At 41.2% G+C, this 17,625-nt stretch overlaps 3 protein-coding genes across 4 annotated transcripts; all 3 read left to right on the top strand.

The window, feature by feature from the left end:
• The first annotated feature begins 275 nt into the window (after positions 1–275).
• Positions 276–2,929, top strand: LOC138615087 (transcription factor E2F7-like). Its single transcript, XM_069688715.1, has 8 exons — positions 276–432; positions 575–784; positions 962–1,012; positions 1,431–1,586; positions 1,693–1,836; positions 1,997–2,173; positions 2,254–2,338; positions 2,896–2,929. Exons 1-8 carry the CDS (start codon positions 276–278, stop codon positions 2,927–2,929), a joined length of 1,014 nt encoding a protein of 337 aa, XP_069544816.1.
• Positions 2,930–2,978: 49 nt separating this feature from the next.
• LOC138615089 (interferon-induced protein 44-like) lies at positions 2,979–7,617 on the top strand. Of its 2 annotated transcripts, none has more exons than XM_069688719.1 (9): positions 2,979–3,073; positions 3,217–3,269; positions 3,720–3,779; positions 3,906–3,933; positions 4,107–4,302; positions 4,560–4,712; positions 6,270–6,441; positions 6,552–6,652; positions 6,875–7,617. In XM_069688719.1, exons 3-9 carry the CDS (start codon positions 3,725–3,727, stop codon positions 7,100–7,102), a joined length of 933 nt encoding a protein of 310 aa, XP_069544820.1. In that variant the 5' UTR covers positions 2,979–3,073; positions 3,217–3,269; positions 3,720–3,724; the 3' UTR covers positions 7,103–7,617. The 2 variants fall into 2 exon arrangements, with proteins under 2 accessions (XP_069544820.1, XP_069544818.1); XM_069688717.1 differs by having other exon boundaries at positions 3,720–3,788.
• A 5,805-nt stretch (positions 7,618–13,422) lies between these two features.
• On the top strand, positions 13,423–16,448 carry LOC138615088 (interferon-induced protein 44-like). Its single transcript, XM_069688716.1, has 6 exons — positions 13,423–13,622; positions 14,928–15,123; positions 15,395–15,529; positions 15,720–15,891; positions 15,986–16,086; positions 16,311–16,448. Exons 1-6 carry the CDS (start codon positions 13,423–13,425, stop codon positions 16,446–16,448), a joined length of 942 nt encoding a protein of 313 aa, XP_069544817.1.
• The last annotated feature ends 1,177 nt before the right edge of the window (positions 16,449–17,625 follow it).

Below are 17,625 nucleotides of genomic sequence, written 5' to 3'. Positions count from 1 at the left end.
CCCTCCGGCAGTGTCCGGGCTGCCCACACCTCCAACACTCTTGCCCTGGTGGTTGAGGAACCCCCTGCAGGTTGGGAAGGGTGCCGGGGCCGGCCGGACCCGTGGGATCGGTGAACCTGGGGGTTGTTAGTGCCCGCAGGGCGGGCAGGGCCCGAGCCACCCCCGGTTGTTGGATCCTCCTCCGCGGCGCAGGAATCGGTCGGGCTGCAGCTAGCGGCCGACCGCCATCCCCCTGCTCACTGGGATGAACCGCGAGGTGGTCCTCGGCAAGGGTGATGGCAGCCTCTAGCGTCGCCGGAAAATGGCAGCGGACCCATGCCACTGTCCTGGTCGGCAGTCCCTCCGTGAACGGCTCCCCCACGATCTTGTCCACCATTGCTGGCACTCGTCCGGCGCTCTCCGGCTGCAGTCATCTGGTCGCCGAGTCCCTCAGTCGCTGAGTGAAGGCGAATGGCCGGTCCCCGGGCCCCAGCCTAGCCTCCCGGAAGCTCCTCCTGTGGTCCTCCAGGGACAGGCCCAACCAGTCCATAATGACTCTTTTCACGTCTGTGTACTGTCGTCTGGAACCCGGGAGGCAGCCCCAGAGCTGCTGTCTGCGCCTCCCCTGTCAGGAGAGGCAGGAGTCGCACCGCCCACTCCGCCGCCGGCCAGGCACACGCCTCCGCCATCGACTCGAACATGTCCATAAAGTCCTGTATGTCATCCGCTGGTGTCATCTTGTGCATGGCCACCCCTGTGAAGGACGCCAGCGGCTGGCTGGGCCGCTTGCTGTTCCCAGGCGCGGGTCTGTCGCTCGGCTTGGGCCTGCAACGCGCCCAGGAGCTGGCGGTTCACCTCCGCCTGATCGCGCTGCATCGCCGCGATCCCGCCCAGCATCTGCCCTAACACGACGATCGGCTGCGTCGGCATTCTGCTCTGCTGTTCACCTGTGTCCATGCCCCCACGCTGTGTGCCACTGTAGCAAGATTGGAGCTACCGGGGTCTCTCCTGGACACAGATGACACGCTCAGTCGTACGTTCAGGTGTAAAATGCTTTTATTTGCCCGGCCCATACACCAACGTCCTCATGCAACCGCTTCCTCCTCAGCCTCCTTCTCCCTGCTCCCTTTATAGGGGAGAGCTCATCAGTCCACATCCAGCTCAGCTGTGCTCATCAGTTTGTATTCGGCTCAGCTGTGCTCATTATCCCTTCCCAGCACCGTTCCCTGAGATACTCCTCTCACTCTCCACCCCCTGCAGCTGAGCTAACCACACCCCGCCACCACATTTATGTTTCGGGTTTCATTCCACGTCTCTGAAATGTTTGAAATTTAAGATCGAAGTAAAACGACTATGAAACTTTTAAGTCTGGGTTCGAGTCCTAACTACAAAGAGAGCTCATTTACACCACATCTATGTACAATAAACATTACTTCTGTGTGTTTTTGCAGCTGGTAACAACAGGAAAGACAAATCTCTGCGCATCATGAGCCAGAAGTTCGTCATGCTGTTCCTGGTGTCCAAAACTCAGACTGTGACTCTGGACGCAGCGGCGAAGATCCTCATCGAGGAGAGTCAGGACTCATCGAGTCACAGCAAGTACAAAAGTAAGACGCGCAGCAGAACTAAGACACCACGCGGTGCAGCCGCCGGTTCGGTTTAAAGACGGTACGTCTCTTTCCTGTGTTTAACGTTCCCTCCCCGCGTCTGCAGCGAAGGTGCGGCGTCTCTACGACATCGCCAACGTGCTGACCAGCTTGGACCTCATAAAGAAGGTCCACGTGAGAGAGGAGAGAGGCAGGAAGCCGGCCTTCAAGTGGCTCGGCCCCGTCGACTTCGGCAGCTCTGGAAATGCAGGTGAGAATTAAAGACGCGCTTCGTCGGCGATACTACAGTTACTCCGCAGCCGAGTTCTCTGAGACTTCCGGTGCATCGTCCTTCTTTAGGGTGTAAAAGAGTCCATTCAACGTCAGAGTTCTTGTTTTCCGTCCGTCTGTCCGTCTGTCATCGACTACAGGAAGCACTTTGAATGTAGCGGCCGTCGGTCGGCCCGACGCCGCGCAGGCAGCGACGAGCCAGGACCTCCGAAAGGCCAAGATGGCGCGTCACGCCTCGTTCAACATCACACCCACGTCTGCCGCCGTCCAGCGGCAGGTCAGCTCCGCCCCCAGCAGCCCACGACGGGAACTGACGGGTGAGAGACGCTCAATTTTCAAATTCACACGTCACTTCCAGAAGAAGTTCAATGTTTCCTGATTTTGCGTCTCACTGCAGGTCTGACAAACTATCCTGTGGATTACTCCAGAAAGACAACAACCAACAGCGCAGTGTGTCGCCTGCAGTTTGGAAATAGTTCTGAGTCAGTTAATTCTCTCTCTTTCTCTCTCTCGCTCTCTCTCGCTTCACATTCACTTGTTTCAGATTCATCTCCAGTCGTCAGCTACAGATTTCCAGCACACCGTTGCTCTTTTTGTTGACCTTTGCCACCACAAACTACTTATTGATAAAGAGAATCCACGAGCTGCCTGTAACACGGTTAAAGGTTCCTGCAGCTGTTTGAAAAGGAAGTCAAGATTATTCTTCATCTCATACTAAACTATTTTACAGCAAAGGTTGTAAAATCCTGTGCAGCATGTGGGTTCAGTTACCGGTTTGTCGGCTCTGAATCGTGACAGAATCGTGCTTCGAGATAGTCGTACTTTCCCTTTACAATCATGCAAGCTGAACCTTCAGAAACAGGGACTCAGTGTTACAGCTCAGCAAAAGTAATACGTTGCAGATATATTATTCACATAACCCAACAATTAAGACATGAAGACATTTTCAGCATGAATCTTTTTTATGAATAAATATATATGAAGTGTACAAAGTAAAAAGCTGTGTTTAAAAGTGTGATGCACTCAACCACACCCTGAGTTACTGCATACCTGAACTAGGCTGTTACCAGTGAAAGAAATTCTTTTAAATCACATGACCAAAAGGAATCAGAAACCAAAGTGAAAATGTTTACATACGTGTGATGGCACACAGTGTACATCAGTGGAAACGGCAGCAAACAGACCAACAGCTTTCCAGCATTACGGGACACTCTTAGGTACGCTAACCTGGAGTTTGTACTTTACTACTTCAGGAATACCAACTCATGATGGTTACATGCTCCTGTCATACCAATCATATTTGTCAAAGTGTTCATAACAAACTTGGTGGAATCTAAAAAGCATAATTTTTCAATTTCAGAACCATTACCTGAAGTAAAACCATCTCTTCTTTCTACACGCACAACCGCTGAGGTAAGAATGTTCCTCATGAATTATAATAAATGTGGTTTATGAATAATTTACCATCAGGAAGTAAAATGTTTTGAATTTTCAGGATTCAAGACATTTTTCATACAGTACTTCCTGTTCTGCCTAGATTTTCAATTATTATTTCAATTCTTTCTTATTTCGTTCTTTTTTCTCAAAATAATATTTAATAGTTCTCAAAATTATATCTATTGGATGGAGACAGTAAACAAAATGAAAGTAAATTCTTCAGACTACAGTCACCTTGGTTTAGAGTGATACAGTCTGTTTACGTCATGTTTTTAATTATGTTAATTTAAACTTTCAAATAAATGTTATCTTACATTTAAATATGAAGTATTAAACATTCTGTTGGTATTTGTTGTTGCTCAATATGATTCATACTGTATAAAAAGGTGTTTGCTGTTTACATGTTGCTTAAAAATGTCACTTCAGCTGTGATGGAATTCGTGAAAGGTTCTGAACCCAAAGATGACCCTCCTCCTCCTCCTCCTAGTAAGATACGTAAAATATTACTGAAAATTGTTTAAACCTGGAGGTAAAATAACAGATAACACATTGTTTACTTTAAATGTGACTTTTACATGATGCCAACATGTGCATTTGGCTTTCCAGCTTTAGAGGAACCATGGAGGAAAGTACCATGGGGGTGAGTTTTAAGGGTGTGGTGCCAAACTGTCATTTTGAGACTACTTTTTGTTGTGTTTTTTGTGTGTGTTTGTCTGTTGCGTAAGCTTAAGTATATATAATATGTACAGAATTTGCATCATATATTTATAGGCTGTAAGTTCAAACTAAAACCATTTTTTTCTTTATGAACAGTGACAGAGAGAAAGACCTTCAGCTTGTGAGAGATTATAAGCCTCATAAAAAGGTCAAACATCTGAGAATTCTGCTTCATGGACTACCAGGTGCTGGCAAGTCCAGCTTCATCAACTCTGTTGACGGTACTTTACGGAGGAAAATTGGAACTCGAGCTTTGGCAGAAACTAACACTGCTGACAGCTTCACCAAAAAAGTATGAATCATTTTAACTGTATTTATAAATTTAGAACAATGCTAAATTTTTAACATGATCACACTGTTAAAATCTTTCATAAAAATACAAAACTTTTCATAACTTTTCCCAGGTGTTTTCAAAACCTTTTTTTAGTAGTTATACATTGTAATTACAATAGCAGTGATAAAACGTGAGTAAACTAGTGAGTTTCAGGATGTTAGTAGTATGTGTAATATGTGGCCCTTTGTAACAGGCACTACTTTTTAAATTTACAGTACAGAAGTTATCAAATCCAGAGAGGAGGACCAGAAAACGTTTACCCTTTTGTCTTCACTGACACCATGGGTCTTGAGAAGGACACAAATAGAGGAGTTTGTGTGGAGGACATCAAACTGGCCTTGAAGGGACACGTGAAAGAAGGCTACAAAGTAGGATCACTGCATTCGTTAACACCTGACATTATTAAGCATATACAGTGTGCAGTGTAGGGCTGTACCTGACAAACAATTATCCTCTTCAATTAATAGTGATTAGTTCAAGCCCAACTTGATGTTACTTAAATAAATTATATGAATTTAACTTGAACATACTAAATAGTATGGTAGCATGGATGTTGGAACACAGGAATAGATTCTGCTCCCTCTGTCTCCCCACAAATCAACTCGTCACTGTGTGTCGAGTTGCGAGTGACTCAAGAAAGCCGATCTGAGCCAGAAATCTGATTGGAAACGAATTTCAAACCATCTCCAAATGTGGTTTGGATCCAGATTGCAAAAATCGCATTTCATGTTTTTTTGATTTTCAGACTTTCAATAATCATTCTGGATAAATTCAAGATATATAAAAAAAAAATCAGAAGTCGGCTGCAAGTCTGAACATAGCCTAAACAACAAATCAAATCTTAGTTGAATAAGTTGTTTAAAGCTGTTGACTACAATCTCGTTTCCAAAACATTTTGGGACGCTTCGTAAAATGTAAATAAAACCAGATGGCAATGATTTGCAAATCACAAACCCATATTTAATTGAAAATAGACCGAAGATAACTTATCAAATGTTGAAATGGAGAAAATGTATTGTTTTATGAAAAATATATGTTCTTTTTTAATTTGATGGCACCATGTACGTACATTGGACAAATCTCTGCATCCACAAATGTAGATTAAAACTCTACCATGAAAAGAAGAAATCATATATGAACATGATCTAGAAGTGCCGCTACTTTCTCTGGGCTTCAGCTCATTTAAGATGGACTAAGTGGAAAACTGTCCTGCGGTCTGACAAATTAATATTTGTGATTCTTTTCGTAAATTATGGACGTTGTATCCTCCAGGTTAAAGAGGAGAGGGACCATCCAGCTGGTTATCAGTGCTCAGTTCAAAAGCCAGCATCTGTGACGGTACAGGGATGCATTAGTGGACTTGGCCTGGTTAGCTTGCATATCAGGGAAGGAACCATTAATGCTGAACAACATTTACAGGTTTTAGAGCAGCATAAGTTGCCGTTCAGACAACGTCTCTATTAGGGAGGAACTTGCTTATTACAGCAAAACAAAGCAAAAACCACATTCTGCACGTATTACAACAGCATGGCTCTCTAGTTGGCACATCATGTCATGAAAAATATGACAAAGGAGACACCGAACTGTTGAGCAGAGAAAATCCTACATCAGGGAAGAATGGGACAACAGTTCACTTTCTAAACTCCAGAAACTGGTCTCCTCAGTTCTCAAATGTTTTCAGTGTTGTAAATGTATCTATTTTTCATAAAACAATAAATATTTCTCCGTTTTCTTCAGTTATATGCATTTAAATATGTGTTTATACATTTACATTTTAAACATACGTTGTATTTGGGGGCCATCCTGATGCTAAGTGCACTATGTTATCAATTTCCATAAAATATTTGTACTGACAGACATTTCAGACATTTCAGAAACGGTTCACATACGTGAACCATCATTTAACCAATTTGACTTTTTTCCAGTTCAATGCCAGCTCTCCCTTGTCTGAGAGCGATCCCCACTATGAGAAATCCCCCACTCTGGATGACAAAGTTCACGTTCTGGTTTGTGTTGTTCCTGCCAACACAGTCAACATATTGGATGATGAGTCTGTGAAGAAGATAAAAGATGTCAGAGCAGCAGCCAGTGACATGGGTGAAAGCAAATACAGATGTTTTAAGAGCAATCGTGGTGTCACCATTTCAAATTTTAATTACCAGAAAAGTATTAAGATTATCTGACTAGTTTCTGTTCTGTTTTGGCAGGGATTCCCCAAGTTGCTATTCTTACTAAAATTGATGAGGCCTGTCCAGAGGTCAAAAAAGATATAAGAAATGTGTACAAGAGCAAGTACCTGAAGAAACAGGTATGTTTTTAAGTCATTTTATGAGCTTGTGGAGAATTTACTCATCAAAGTAGCATCAGTTCGACTGTAATTCAGCTTTACATCTTAATTTAATAAACAAAAACCTCATTTGGTATCTGTAAAAGTGTGTTAATAATATAATTAATTTAGATTTGTACAATACTATTTTAGAACTAGAATCCAATTTTAGTTTTTCTTTAATGTTATATTGTTTAAACTTAGATGGAAGCTGTGAGTATGCAGCTGGGTATTCCGCTGAACTGCATCTTTCTGGTGAAGAACTACCACTCAGAAATCGAAACAGATGACGACACTGATTCACTGATACTGAGCGCACTGAAAAAGATGATTGACTATGGAGAAGACTTCCTGAATGAACCAACAAACAAACCACTGGGAATATTTGCCCGACTGTGGCAATTAATAAATATTCCTAAAAAATTACATTAAATTCCATGCCATAACCAAAGTATTTTATTCATCAAGACCTTTAATAGACAGATTTTTTTCTTATTGTCTGTATTCAACAAATCTTAGAAATATATCTATATATAATACAAACAACAAACAACTGGGTTATACTTCTGTGCTTTTGGTTATTAATGAATATTTGTAAGACATTACATGTATTTTATATTTTGTTTACTGTAATGATGAAAATGGTTCATGTTATAGAAATTAGACGTAACACGTAGGCTCACTGTAAATCACTTAAATCACCTGTGTAGAACTCAAAAAGAACATTGCAACCTTTGATGTAACGACTGCATGTTCAAGAAGATTAAGGGTCACTGTGGGATCTCAAATGTATGATTCAAAGACAAAAACAGAAGAGTTAAAAAGAGACAAACAGCCTTCTTCATAAACTTGTATTCATTGCAGCTGTGGTATAACAGACTCGTGCTGAGTCGGGGAATCGTTCAGGATTTAGTTCCTTTGGTACCAGATCTATAATAAATATATCAATATAAGAGGTTGTCCAGAGAGTTTCTTTATTCATCATCAGCTGTAACTTGTTCACGTCGTGCCTCACAGACTTTTCTTTGTCTTTCGTGTATCCTATTTTTATGCCTTTTACTTTCTATTTACTGAACTCTGAAGTTCTTAATTAAACAGACAGCATGAAATAAATAATCATATGAATAAATGCAGCCAAATAGATTACCACAAATGTGTGAAATAAACACGTACAGCTCATGAAATATTTCATGCTGCAAATTTTCACAATAAGTGTTCAGACCCCTTTAATTCCAGCAGTTTGTAATTTATAAGGTCTGGATTTATTTCACAATGCAGTTATTCCCAACAATGTTTATATTTTTTGTTATTTTTAATCAGAATGATTGATCGCTCCTTCACCATAACTGTGTTCAAAAAGAGCCTGCAAAGCTCCTTGGCTTTTGTTTTGTTCCTGCTAATCACTTAGATACAGTATATACCAGGGGTCTCCAACCTTTGGCTCCGAGTGCTCCTTCGATCTACCGGGTAGATCGTGACCTACTGTTGGAGACTTCTGGTACATATAGAAAGTGTTTTCAGAAATTCCTAGTTCTTTGAAATGCTGTCACTCACGATGCACCGCCCCATTTATTGATCCCACTCCCTATGCCAGTTACAAGATAGTCGGTTGACTTTAAAAACAAAACTATGTCGGAAACTGGAAAGATTTTGGATAATAAAAACGTTTAATTGGGGTGAAAGGTTTTAAGCATTAGAATTACAATTCTATATTAAATAACATGACACATGATATTTTAATTTTATGTGTTCATTTACAGTTTTACCATTTTTGCAAGAGTTATAGGGGTTTATACTATAAAGATATTTTTACAGGAAAAGGTCGCACACATTTTGGTGCCTATTTTATACTTTGCTAAACATGTTTGTTTCTGTTCTCCTCAATCTGATTAGTTCACACGAGAGCTGGAGTCTCAATCGTGCTTCGAGATAGTCGTACTTCAACCACAACCTGAGTTACTGCATACCTGAGCTACTCCCAGCAGAGAAGGAAATTATTGGAAATCACATGACCAAAAGGAATCCGAAACCAAAGTGAAAATGTTTACATACGTGTGATGGCACACAGTGTACATCAGTGGAAACGGCAGCAAACAGACCAACAGCTTTCCAGCATTACGGGACACTCTTAGGTACGCTAACCTGGAGTTTGTACTTTACTACTTTAGAAATACCAACTCATGATGGTTACATGCTCCTGTCATACCAATCATATTTGTCAAAGTGTTCATAACGAACTTGGTGGAATCTAAAAAGCATAATTTTTCAATTTCAGAACCATTACCTGAAGTAAAACCATCTCTTCTTTCTACGCGCACAACCGCTGAGGTAAGAATGTTCCTCATGAATTATAATAAACGTGATTTATGAATAATTTACCATCAGGAAGTAAAATGTTTTGTATTTTCAGGATTCAAGACATTTTTCATACAGTACTTCCTGTTTTGCTTAGATTTTCAATTATTATTTTAAAAAAATAAATTCTTATTTTGTTCTTTTTTCTCAAAATAATATTTAATAGTTCTCAAAATTACGTCTATTGGATGGAGACAGTAAACAAAATGAAAGTAAATTCTTCAGACTAGTCACCTTGGTTTAGAGTGATACAGTCTGTTTACGTCATGCTTTTAATGGAACGTCGGAAATTATGTTAATTTAAACTTTCAAATAAGTGTTATGTTACAGTTCAATATTAAGTATTAAAGATTCTGGTGATATTTGTTTTGGATCAATATGATTCATACTGTGTAAAAAAGTGTTCACTATTTACATGTTGCTTAAATATTTCACTTCAGCTGTGATGGCATCCATTTGGAGTACTCTGAAAGGTTCCGAACCCACAGATGACCCTCCTCCTCCTCCTCCTCCTGGTAAGATACATAAAATATTACTGAAAATTGTTTAAACCTGAAGGTAAAATAACAGATAACATATTGTTTACTTTAAATGTGACTTTTACATGATGCCAACATGTGCATCATTGGGAACGGCACCAAACAGACCAACAGCTTTCTAGCATTACGGGTGTTAGAAAAATTACTCAGAGGCTTGGTTCAAAATCAAAATATCGGAAATTTATTCTTGCAAGAATGAGCAAATACATGCACCCTCAAAGAAGGATATCCAGCAGTGCTCCACGTCACTCCTCCGTAGGGCAGCTTTATACAGTGTGACAAACAATTGACAGTCACCCCCATTCCCTTTGTATCTGCTTTCGTATGGTAATACAGATTTGGTTGTAGGTCACAAGATAAGGACACAGGGGAGTCGTCAATTAGATGTGGAAAGTAAAACAAAAGGAGTCACTTGCAAATAAGACAGAAAACAAAAGAAACTTTTCGGAGCCGCTTGACAAGAGACTTTCCAGAGTCACATGCAAACAAGAAGAGACCATCTTTTTCTTTCCATCATATCCTTCCTTTTTATACAAAGTATAACATGTACATGAAAAAAAAAAAAAAAGAGAATAACAAATACGTCGTCATAAGGGGGTGGTTCAGTCGTAGGTGAAATCGGTGTCGTGTTAGTGGTCTCGTACGTTTGGTTAGTTGTAGAATTTCATATAAAGGATGTCCTGTTCAGTCAATGCTACATTGATTAGCCTTTGGATCAACCCTCGGATACAGGGAATACAACAACAACCACAAATAATAAGTATGGCTGCTATAATTGAAACACTAGTGAAACAGGCGAGGAATAGGTCTGTCCATTTACCAAACCAAGATTCCATCATCCTGGAAAAATGATCATCAATCCCAGCATTTACAGCAAGTTCCTCACTAAGGGCGGTAAGTCCCCGTAGAGCCTTGGTGACAGATCCATCTGGTGCTGTATTGTTGGGAATAAACATACAACATGCAGAGCCAAACACGTTGCATATACCCCCCTTTGTCAGCCAGCAGCATGTCCAATGTCATGCGGTTCTGCCAAGCCATAAGACTAGTGGCATCGAGCTGTTCGCTGAGGCCCTTAACAGCGTCTCATGGATAGGACCTAAAAGTGGGCGTGCCTCGGAGCATACAATGCAGTCAGCTTTGTCCACCATCTGAGCTGAGTACTGCATCCACTGTAGCCACATATTGGTATCACCATATCTCGTCTCTAGTGACACCACATCTGTGAATTTAGTTATTTTCAATCGTCGGCCTACAGGATCTACGTGTGAGCTCGTATTTGCAACGCTTTGGCGGGGTACAGTGATGTTTGGTTATATTATATTTATCTAGATTAAGCCCTTTGGATCTGCCCCAGATATATCTGCCCCTCGTACTAACAGTCTGGAGTCGCATTGTTTTGGATCCTTCAGTGTCAGTATTAAGGTGTTGCAGTTTTGTATGTGGCAACCTGGTGTGGTAGATCCCTTAATCAGAGACAGTCATTGTTTTAGGTCGACACAGATGCTACCATGCACAGATATTTGTCTGATCAAACTAAGCTGCGGTCTTTCCCCTTGCAGGGAAGAACCGCTCATGTGTCAAATGTTAGACTGGCCTGTTGCCCTTCTGTGAATGTGAGAATTAATGCTCCGTGTACCCTGTACTGATTTTTGTTCCTTGCAAATTGTCCACCAGCCCTTACAAATGTTCTTTTAGTGCGGCGAACTTTGTCAGTAGCCTGAGGTCCTGTTGTGGTCTTGTCGTCTGATGTCTGATTGTCAGGTATGTTATGTTGGGCTCCGTACCAAAATATGGGGAGTACTATGAGCAGAGCTGTGACTATCAGAAAACAAAGGTCCCTCTGAGGCCACAGAGTCCTATCCTCCTGAAAGGATGCCATGTGATGCTGCCTTGAGTCATTTTAGCTGTACTGTCCGTCCACAGATATACCAAAATAAGCTCACCAGAACCTACTCGCCAGGGTGTTGTTAGTTTCTTCACTGGTTTGAGACAAGTACCCCTATTGGTATCACCTCCCTTTGTAGCCAGACTTCACCAACAGGGGAATGCCGGCTTACTTAATCTGGTATGTCTGTGTGATGTGGTTCAGGCAAAGGTCTCATCCTTTTGCAATGGCTGAGGTGTATCCAGGAGGTCCGTTCAGCAATCCAAACTGCTGTTGGGGTAGCCAGGAGTATCTCGAAGGCTCCTTCCCATCTGGCGGAGCTCCAGTATTTATTTTTTTATCACCTTAATGAAAAACCCAGTCCCCTGGTTTTAGGTCTATTGACTGGTTTTCCACCACCTGTGTAGGAGGGACAACAGAAGACATAATATCTTTTCTTTTTAACATTTTTGCCATGTAAGCCTCTGTGTCCATGCCAGTATCTCTTTTCCACTGCCATGTATGGTTACACAAGCATGAACTGTGTGCAGGTTTGCCATACTTGAGAGATAGCCATGTACAAACGCCTCGCTCTGTTGATTTCTGATGATCCACTTGACTGTTAAGGTTCTTCTTTTGTAAGACAGAAGGTCTAAATTAGGTAAAGGAGATGGAGAGCAGGAAACATCTGAATCTTATTGGGCTGCAGCTTTTGCAACAAAGCAAAATTCATTTGGCCTACTAGGTTGTCAATGGAACCAATATTTGTTTGTTTTTTTATCTCGATTTTATGACTGTTTCTAAGAAAAGAGCTGTTAAATACAAAGGACAACTGAAGGGCACAGATCAGTCTTTACTGTGGTTTTAATGAGATTCAAATGTACTGGAGAGATTCAGTGCAGAGGTCTTTTCAAAATTAACTCCACGCAGGAATCAGTCGGGCTGCAGCTAGCGGCCGACTACCATCCCTCTGCCCACTGGGATGAACCGCGAGGTGGTCCTCGGCAAGGGTGATGGCGGCTCTAGTGTCACCGGACGGTGGCAGCGGCCGGCAGTCCCTTCATGAACTGCTCCCCCATGATCTTGTCCACCATTGCCGGCGCTCCTCCGGCTGCAGCCATCTGGTCGCTGAGTCCCTCAGTCGCTGAGCGAAGGCGAATGGCCGGTCCCCGGGCCCCAGCCTAGCCTCCCGGAAGCTCCTCCTGTGGTCCTCCAGGGACAGGCCCAACCAGTCCATAATGACCCTTTTCACATCCGTGTATCGTCGTCTGGACCCGGGAGGCAGCCCCAGAGCCGCGTCTGCGCCTCCCCTGTCAGGAGAGGCAGGAGTCGCACCGCCCACTCCGCCACCGGCCAGGCACACGCCTCCGCCATCAACTCGAACATGTCCATAAAGTCCTGTACGTCATCCGACGGCGTCATCTTGTGCATGGCCACCCCGGTGAAGGACGCCGGTCCTGGCGCTGGTGGGGCCGCCGCTGGCCGGGCCGCTAGCTGTTCCCAGGCGCGGGTCTGTCGCTCGGCTTGGGCCTGCAACGCGCCCAGGAGCTGGCGGTTCACCTCCGCTTGATCGCGCTGCATCGCCGCGATCCCGCCCAGCATCTGCCCTAACACGACGATCGGCTGCGTCGGCATTCTTCTCTGCCGTTCACCTGTGTCTATGCCCCCACACTGGGTGCCACTGTAGCAAGGTTGGTGCTACCAGGGTCTCTCCTGGACACAGATGACACGCTTAGTCGTACGTTCGGGTGTAAAATGCCTTTATTTGCCCTGCCCATACAACAATGTCTTCGTGCAGCCGCTTCTCCGCTTCCTCCTTCTCCCTGCTCCCTTTATAGGGGAGAGCTCATCAGTTCACCTCCAGCTCAGCTGTGCTCATCAGTTCATATTCGGCTCAGCTGTGCTCATTAACCCTTCCCGGCACCGTTCCCTGAACCACTCCTCCCACTCTCTACCCCCTGCAGCTGAGCTAACCACACCCTGCCACCACAATGGTGAATCAGCCTTGTTCTAGGATCCCGTCACCCTTCCTCTCTCCAGTTAGTCCTGGCCTCACCAACATCCAAACTGTTTCGATAAAGAAACAGGGCGGAGGTCTTTCCTCAGGAGTCCCAGACTCCCCCGTGCACAGTTTCAGGATGTGTCCGGAGAGAGGAGGAGATGTTGGGATCCGGCTCGAAGGACCAATTATGTTAGAAAATTACTCAGAGGCTTGGTTCAAAATCAAACACATCAGATATTTATTCTTGCAAGAAGGAGCAAATACATGTACACTCAAAGAAGGATGTCCAGTAGTGCTCCACGTCACTCCTCCGTAGGGCAGCTTTCAAACAGTTGACAAACAATTGACAGTCACCCCCATTCCCTTTGTATCTGCTTTCGTATGGTAATACTGAGTTGGTTGTAGGTCACAAGATAAGGACACCGGGGAATCGTCAATTAGATGTGGAAAGTAAAACAAAAGGAGTCACTTGCAAATAAGACAGAAACAAAAGAAACTTTTCGGAGCAACATGCAAACAAGAGGAAGAGACAAATCTTTTTCTTTCCAGCATTACGGGACACTCTTAGGTACGCTAACCTGGAGTTTGCACTTTACTATTTTAGGAATACCAACTGATGATGGTTACATGCTCCTGTCATACCAATCATATTTGTCAAAGTGTTCATAACAAACTTGGCAGACTAAAAAGCAAAATTTTTCAATTTCAGAACCATTACCTGAAGTAAAACCATCTCTTCTTTCTACACGCACAACCACTGAGGTAAGAATTTAATTTTTCCGTCTATCAATGAAGTAGAGTAAATAAAACTAATAAAATCCTTGAGATTACAGTTATCCTGGTTTAGTTTACTGATGAAATCTGTTTACTCTGTGCTTTTATAATAGTAAGATTTTCATGATGTCCTGCAGTTCACTGGAATTTGTGATAGATCCTCCTTTGATTAATAGAAAGTCAGGAATTATATTTGTCATATTACTTTCAAATATTAAGTATTAAACATTCTGTTGACATTTGGTTTGGCTTAAAGTGTTTGCTGTTGACATGTTGCTTAAATGTCTGTTTTTAGTCTATGGCATGGCTGCGTTTGAATGTTTTTAATGATAATTTGCACTCACAGACATATTCTCAGAGTGACATCCTACCTTCTCAGTGTAAGACAATCAAAATATTACTGAGAATTTTTAAATTTATAGATACAAATTACAGAAAATTACACATTGTTTACTTGAAATGTGACTTTTGCATTGTGTCAACATGTACAGCTTTAGAGGAACCATGGAGGAAGATACCATGGGGGTGAGTTTTAAATGGCGTTTTTTGTTTTTTTTAAACCCAAACTGCAGTCATTTTTTCAGACTACTTTTTTTGTGTTATTTTGTGTTTGTCGGTTGTGTAATGTTACAAGTATTTAAAATATGTGCAGCATTTGCAACATACATTTGTGAGATGGAAGTTAACACTAAAACCTAATCTAGTTTTCTTATTGAACAGTGACAGAGAGACAGACCTTCAGCTTGTGAGAGATTATAAGCCTCATAAAGAGGTCAAACATCTGAGAATTCTGCTTCATGGACCACCAGGTGCTGGCAAGTCCAGCTTCATCAACTCTGTTGACAGTGCTTTAAGACGCAGAACCACAATTCGAGCTTTGGCAGACAGTAACCCTGCTGACAGCTTCACTAAAAATGTATGAATACCTTTTGTTGATCAATTAAGAGGGATTCATGATTTTTGTAATCGAATGTATTGTTAAAGGGTTTCTTGAAAAAAAATTGTAAGCCTTTTCCAAATGTTTTTGAAGAATTTTTCTTGGACTCCAGGAGTGCACAACCATGTTAATTACAGTATCAGTAGCAATAGTAATAGTAATGATACAACTAGTGAGTAAGCTAGTGAGTTTAGAGCTATTGGTATGTGGTACTATTGTCATAATAGCACTATCATTTTTTGATTCACAGTACAGAAGTTATAAAATCCAGAATGAAAAAACAGGGACGTCTTACCCCTTTCTCTTCTCTGACACTATGGGAGCTGAGAGTGGCACAAATAGAGGAGTTAGTGTGGACGACATCAAACTGGCCATAAACGGACACGTAAGAGAAGGTTACATGGTATGATATCTGTATTCCTTAATTTCTATCTGACATTATTAAGAAATACAACGTGCAGTATTGACTATTTTGCGATCATTTTCCATTAAATGTTTGTATTGATGAAGAAAAATATTTCAGAAACTGTTCAAATGCAAGAGACATCATTTAACCGATTTGGACTTTTTTCCAGTTCAATGCCAGCTCTCCCTTGTCTGAGAGCGATCCTCACTATAAGAAATCCCCCACTCTGGATGACAAAGTTCACGTTCTGGTTTGTGTTTTTCCTGCCGACACCGTGAATATATTGGATGATGAGTCTTTGAGGAAGATAAAGGATGTCAGAGCAGCAGCCAGTGAGAGAGGTGAACGTTTGAAAAGTAATCATGGTGTCACAACTTCAAATAACAGAGAAAACTAAATTAACAGGCTGCCTTGGTTTCTGTTCTGTTTTGGCAGGGATTCCCCAAGTTGCAATTCTTACTAAAATTGATGAGGCCTGTCCAGAGGTCAAAAACGATATAAGAAATGTGTACAAGAGCAAGTACCTGAAGAAACAGGTATGTTTTTTTAAGTCATTTTGTGAACTTGTGGAGAATTTACTCATCAAAGTAGCATCAGTTCGACTGTAATTCAGCTTTACATCTTAATTTAACAGACAAAAACCTCATTTGGTATCTGTAAAAATATGTTAATAATATTATTAATTTAGATTTGTACAATACTATTTTAGAACTAGAATGCAATTTTAGTTTTTCTTTAATGTTATATTGTTTAAACTTAGATGGAAGATGTGAGTGTGCAGCTGGGTATTCAGCTGAACTGCATCTTTCTGGTGAAGAACTACCACTCAGAAATGGAGACAGATGACAACACTGATTCACTGATACTGAACGCACTGAAAAAGATGATTCATATTTAAGTCATATTATGAGCTTAATTGAGTTTGGTCATCAAAGTATCTTTAAATGTAATTCAGCTCTACATCTCTGTAAAAACAAAATTCCCCTCGGGGATTAATAAAGTAAATACCTACCTACCTAATAGCACAACAATCTCTTGGCATCTGTACTGGTGTTGTGATAATATAATTATATAATTTTGAATTGTTTGTCACTTTTTTAGCACAAAAATCCAATTTCAGTTTTTCTTTAATGTTATATTGTTTAAACTTAGATGGAAGCTGTGAGTATGCTGTTGGGTATTCCGCTGAACTGCATCTTTCTGGTGAAGAACTAATTACAGATGACGACACTGATTCACTGATACTGAGCGCACTGAAAAAGATGATTGACTATGGAGACGACTTCCTGAATGATATCCAACCTACAAACAAACCACCGAGGTTCCGGGGAATATTTACCCGACTGTGGCGATATAATACATTCCCTAAGTAATTACATTAAATTCCATGCCATCACCAAAGTATTTTTTTCATCAAGACCTCTAATAGACAGATTTTTTTTTTCTTATTGTCTGTATTCAACAAATCTTAGAAATATATCTATATATAATACAAACAACAATACTTCTGTGTTTTTGGTTATTCATGAATATTTGTAAGACATTTTAGTTTACTTAATGAATATCTGTAAGACATTACACGTATTTTATATTTTGTTTACTGTAATGATGAAAATGGTTCATGTTATAGAAATTAGACGTAACACGTAGGATTTAGTTCCTTTGGTACCAGATCTATAATAAATATATCAATATAACAAGTTGTCCAGAGAGTTTCTTTATTCATCATCAGCTGTAACTTGTTCACGTCGTGCCTCACAGACTTTTCTTTGTCTTTCGTGTATCCCATTTTTTATGCCTTTTACTTTCTTTTTACTGAACTCTGAAGTTCTTAATTAAACAGACAGCATGAAATAAATAATCATATGAATAAATGCAGGAAAATAGATTACCACAAATGTGTGAAATAAACACGTACAGCTCATGAAATATTTCATGCTGCAAATTTTCACCATAAGTGTTCAGACCCCTTTAATTCCAGCCGTTTGTAATTTATAAGGTCTGGATTTATTTCACAATGCAGTTATTCCCAACAATGTTTATATTTTTAATCAGAATGATTGATCGATCCTTCA

This window comes from Brachyistius frenatus, unplaced genomic scaffold (assembly GCF_029030835.1).
Source record: "Brachyistius frenatus isolate BFR_SWC_R1_liver_20210118 unplaced genomic scaffold, ASM2903083v1 Contig_688, whole genome shotgun sequence".
Taxonomy (NCBI): Eukaryota; Metazoa; Chordata; class Actinopteri; family Embiotocidae; genus Brachyistius; species Brachyistius frenatus.
The sequence above is the reverse complement of the archived record's forward strand: the minus strand, read 5'-3'. Positions and strand labels throughout refer to the sequence as shown.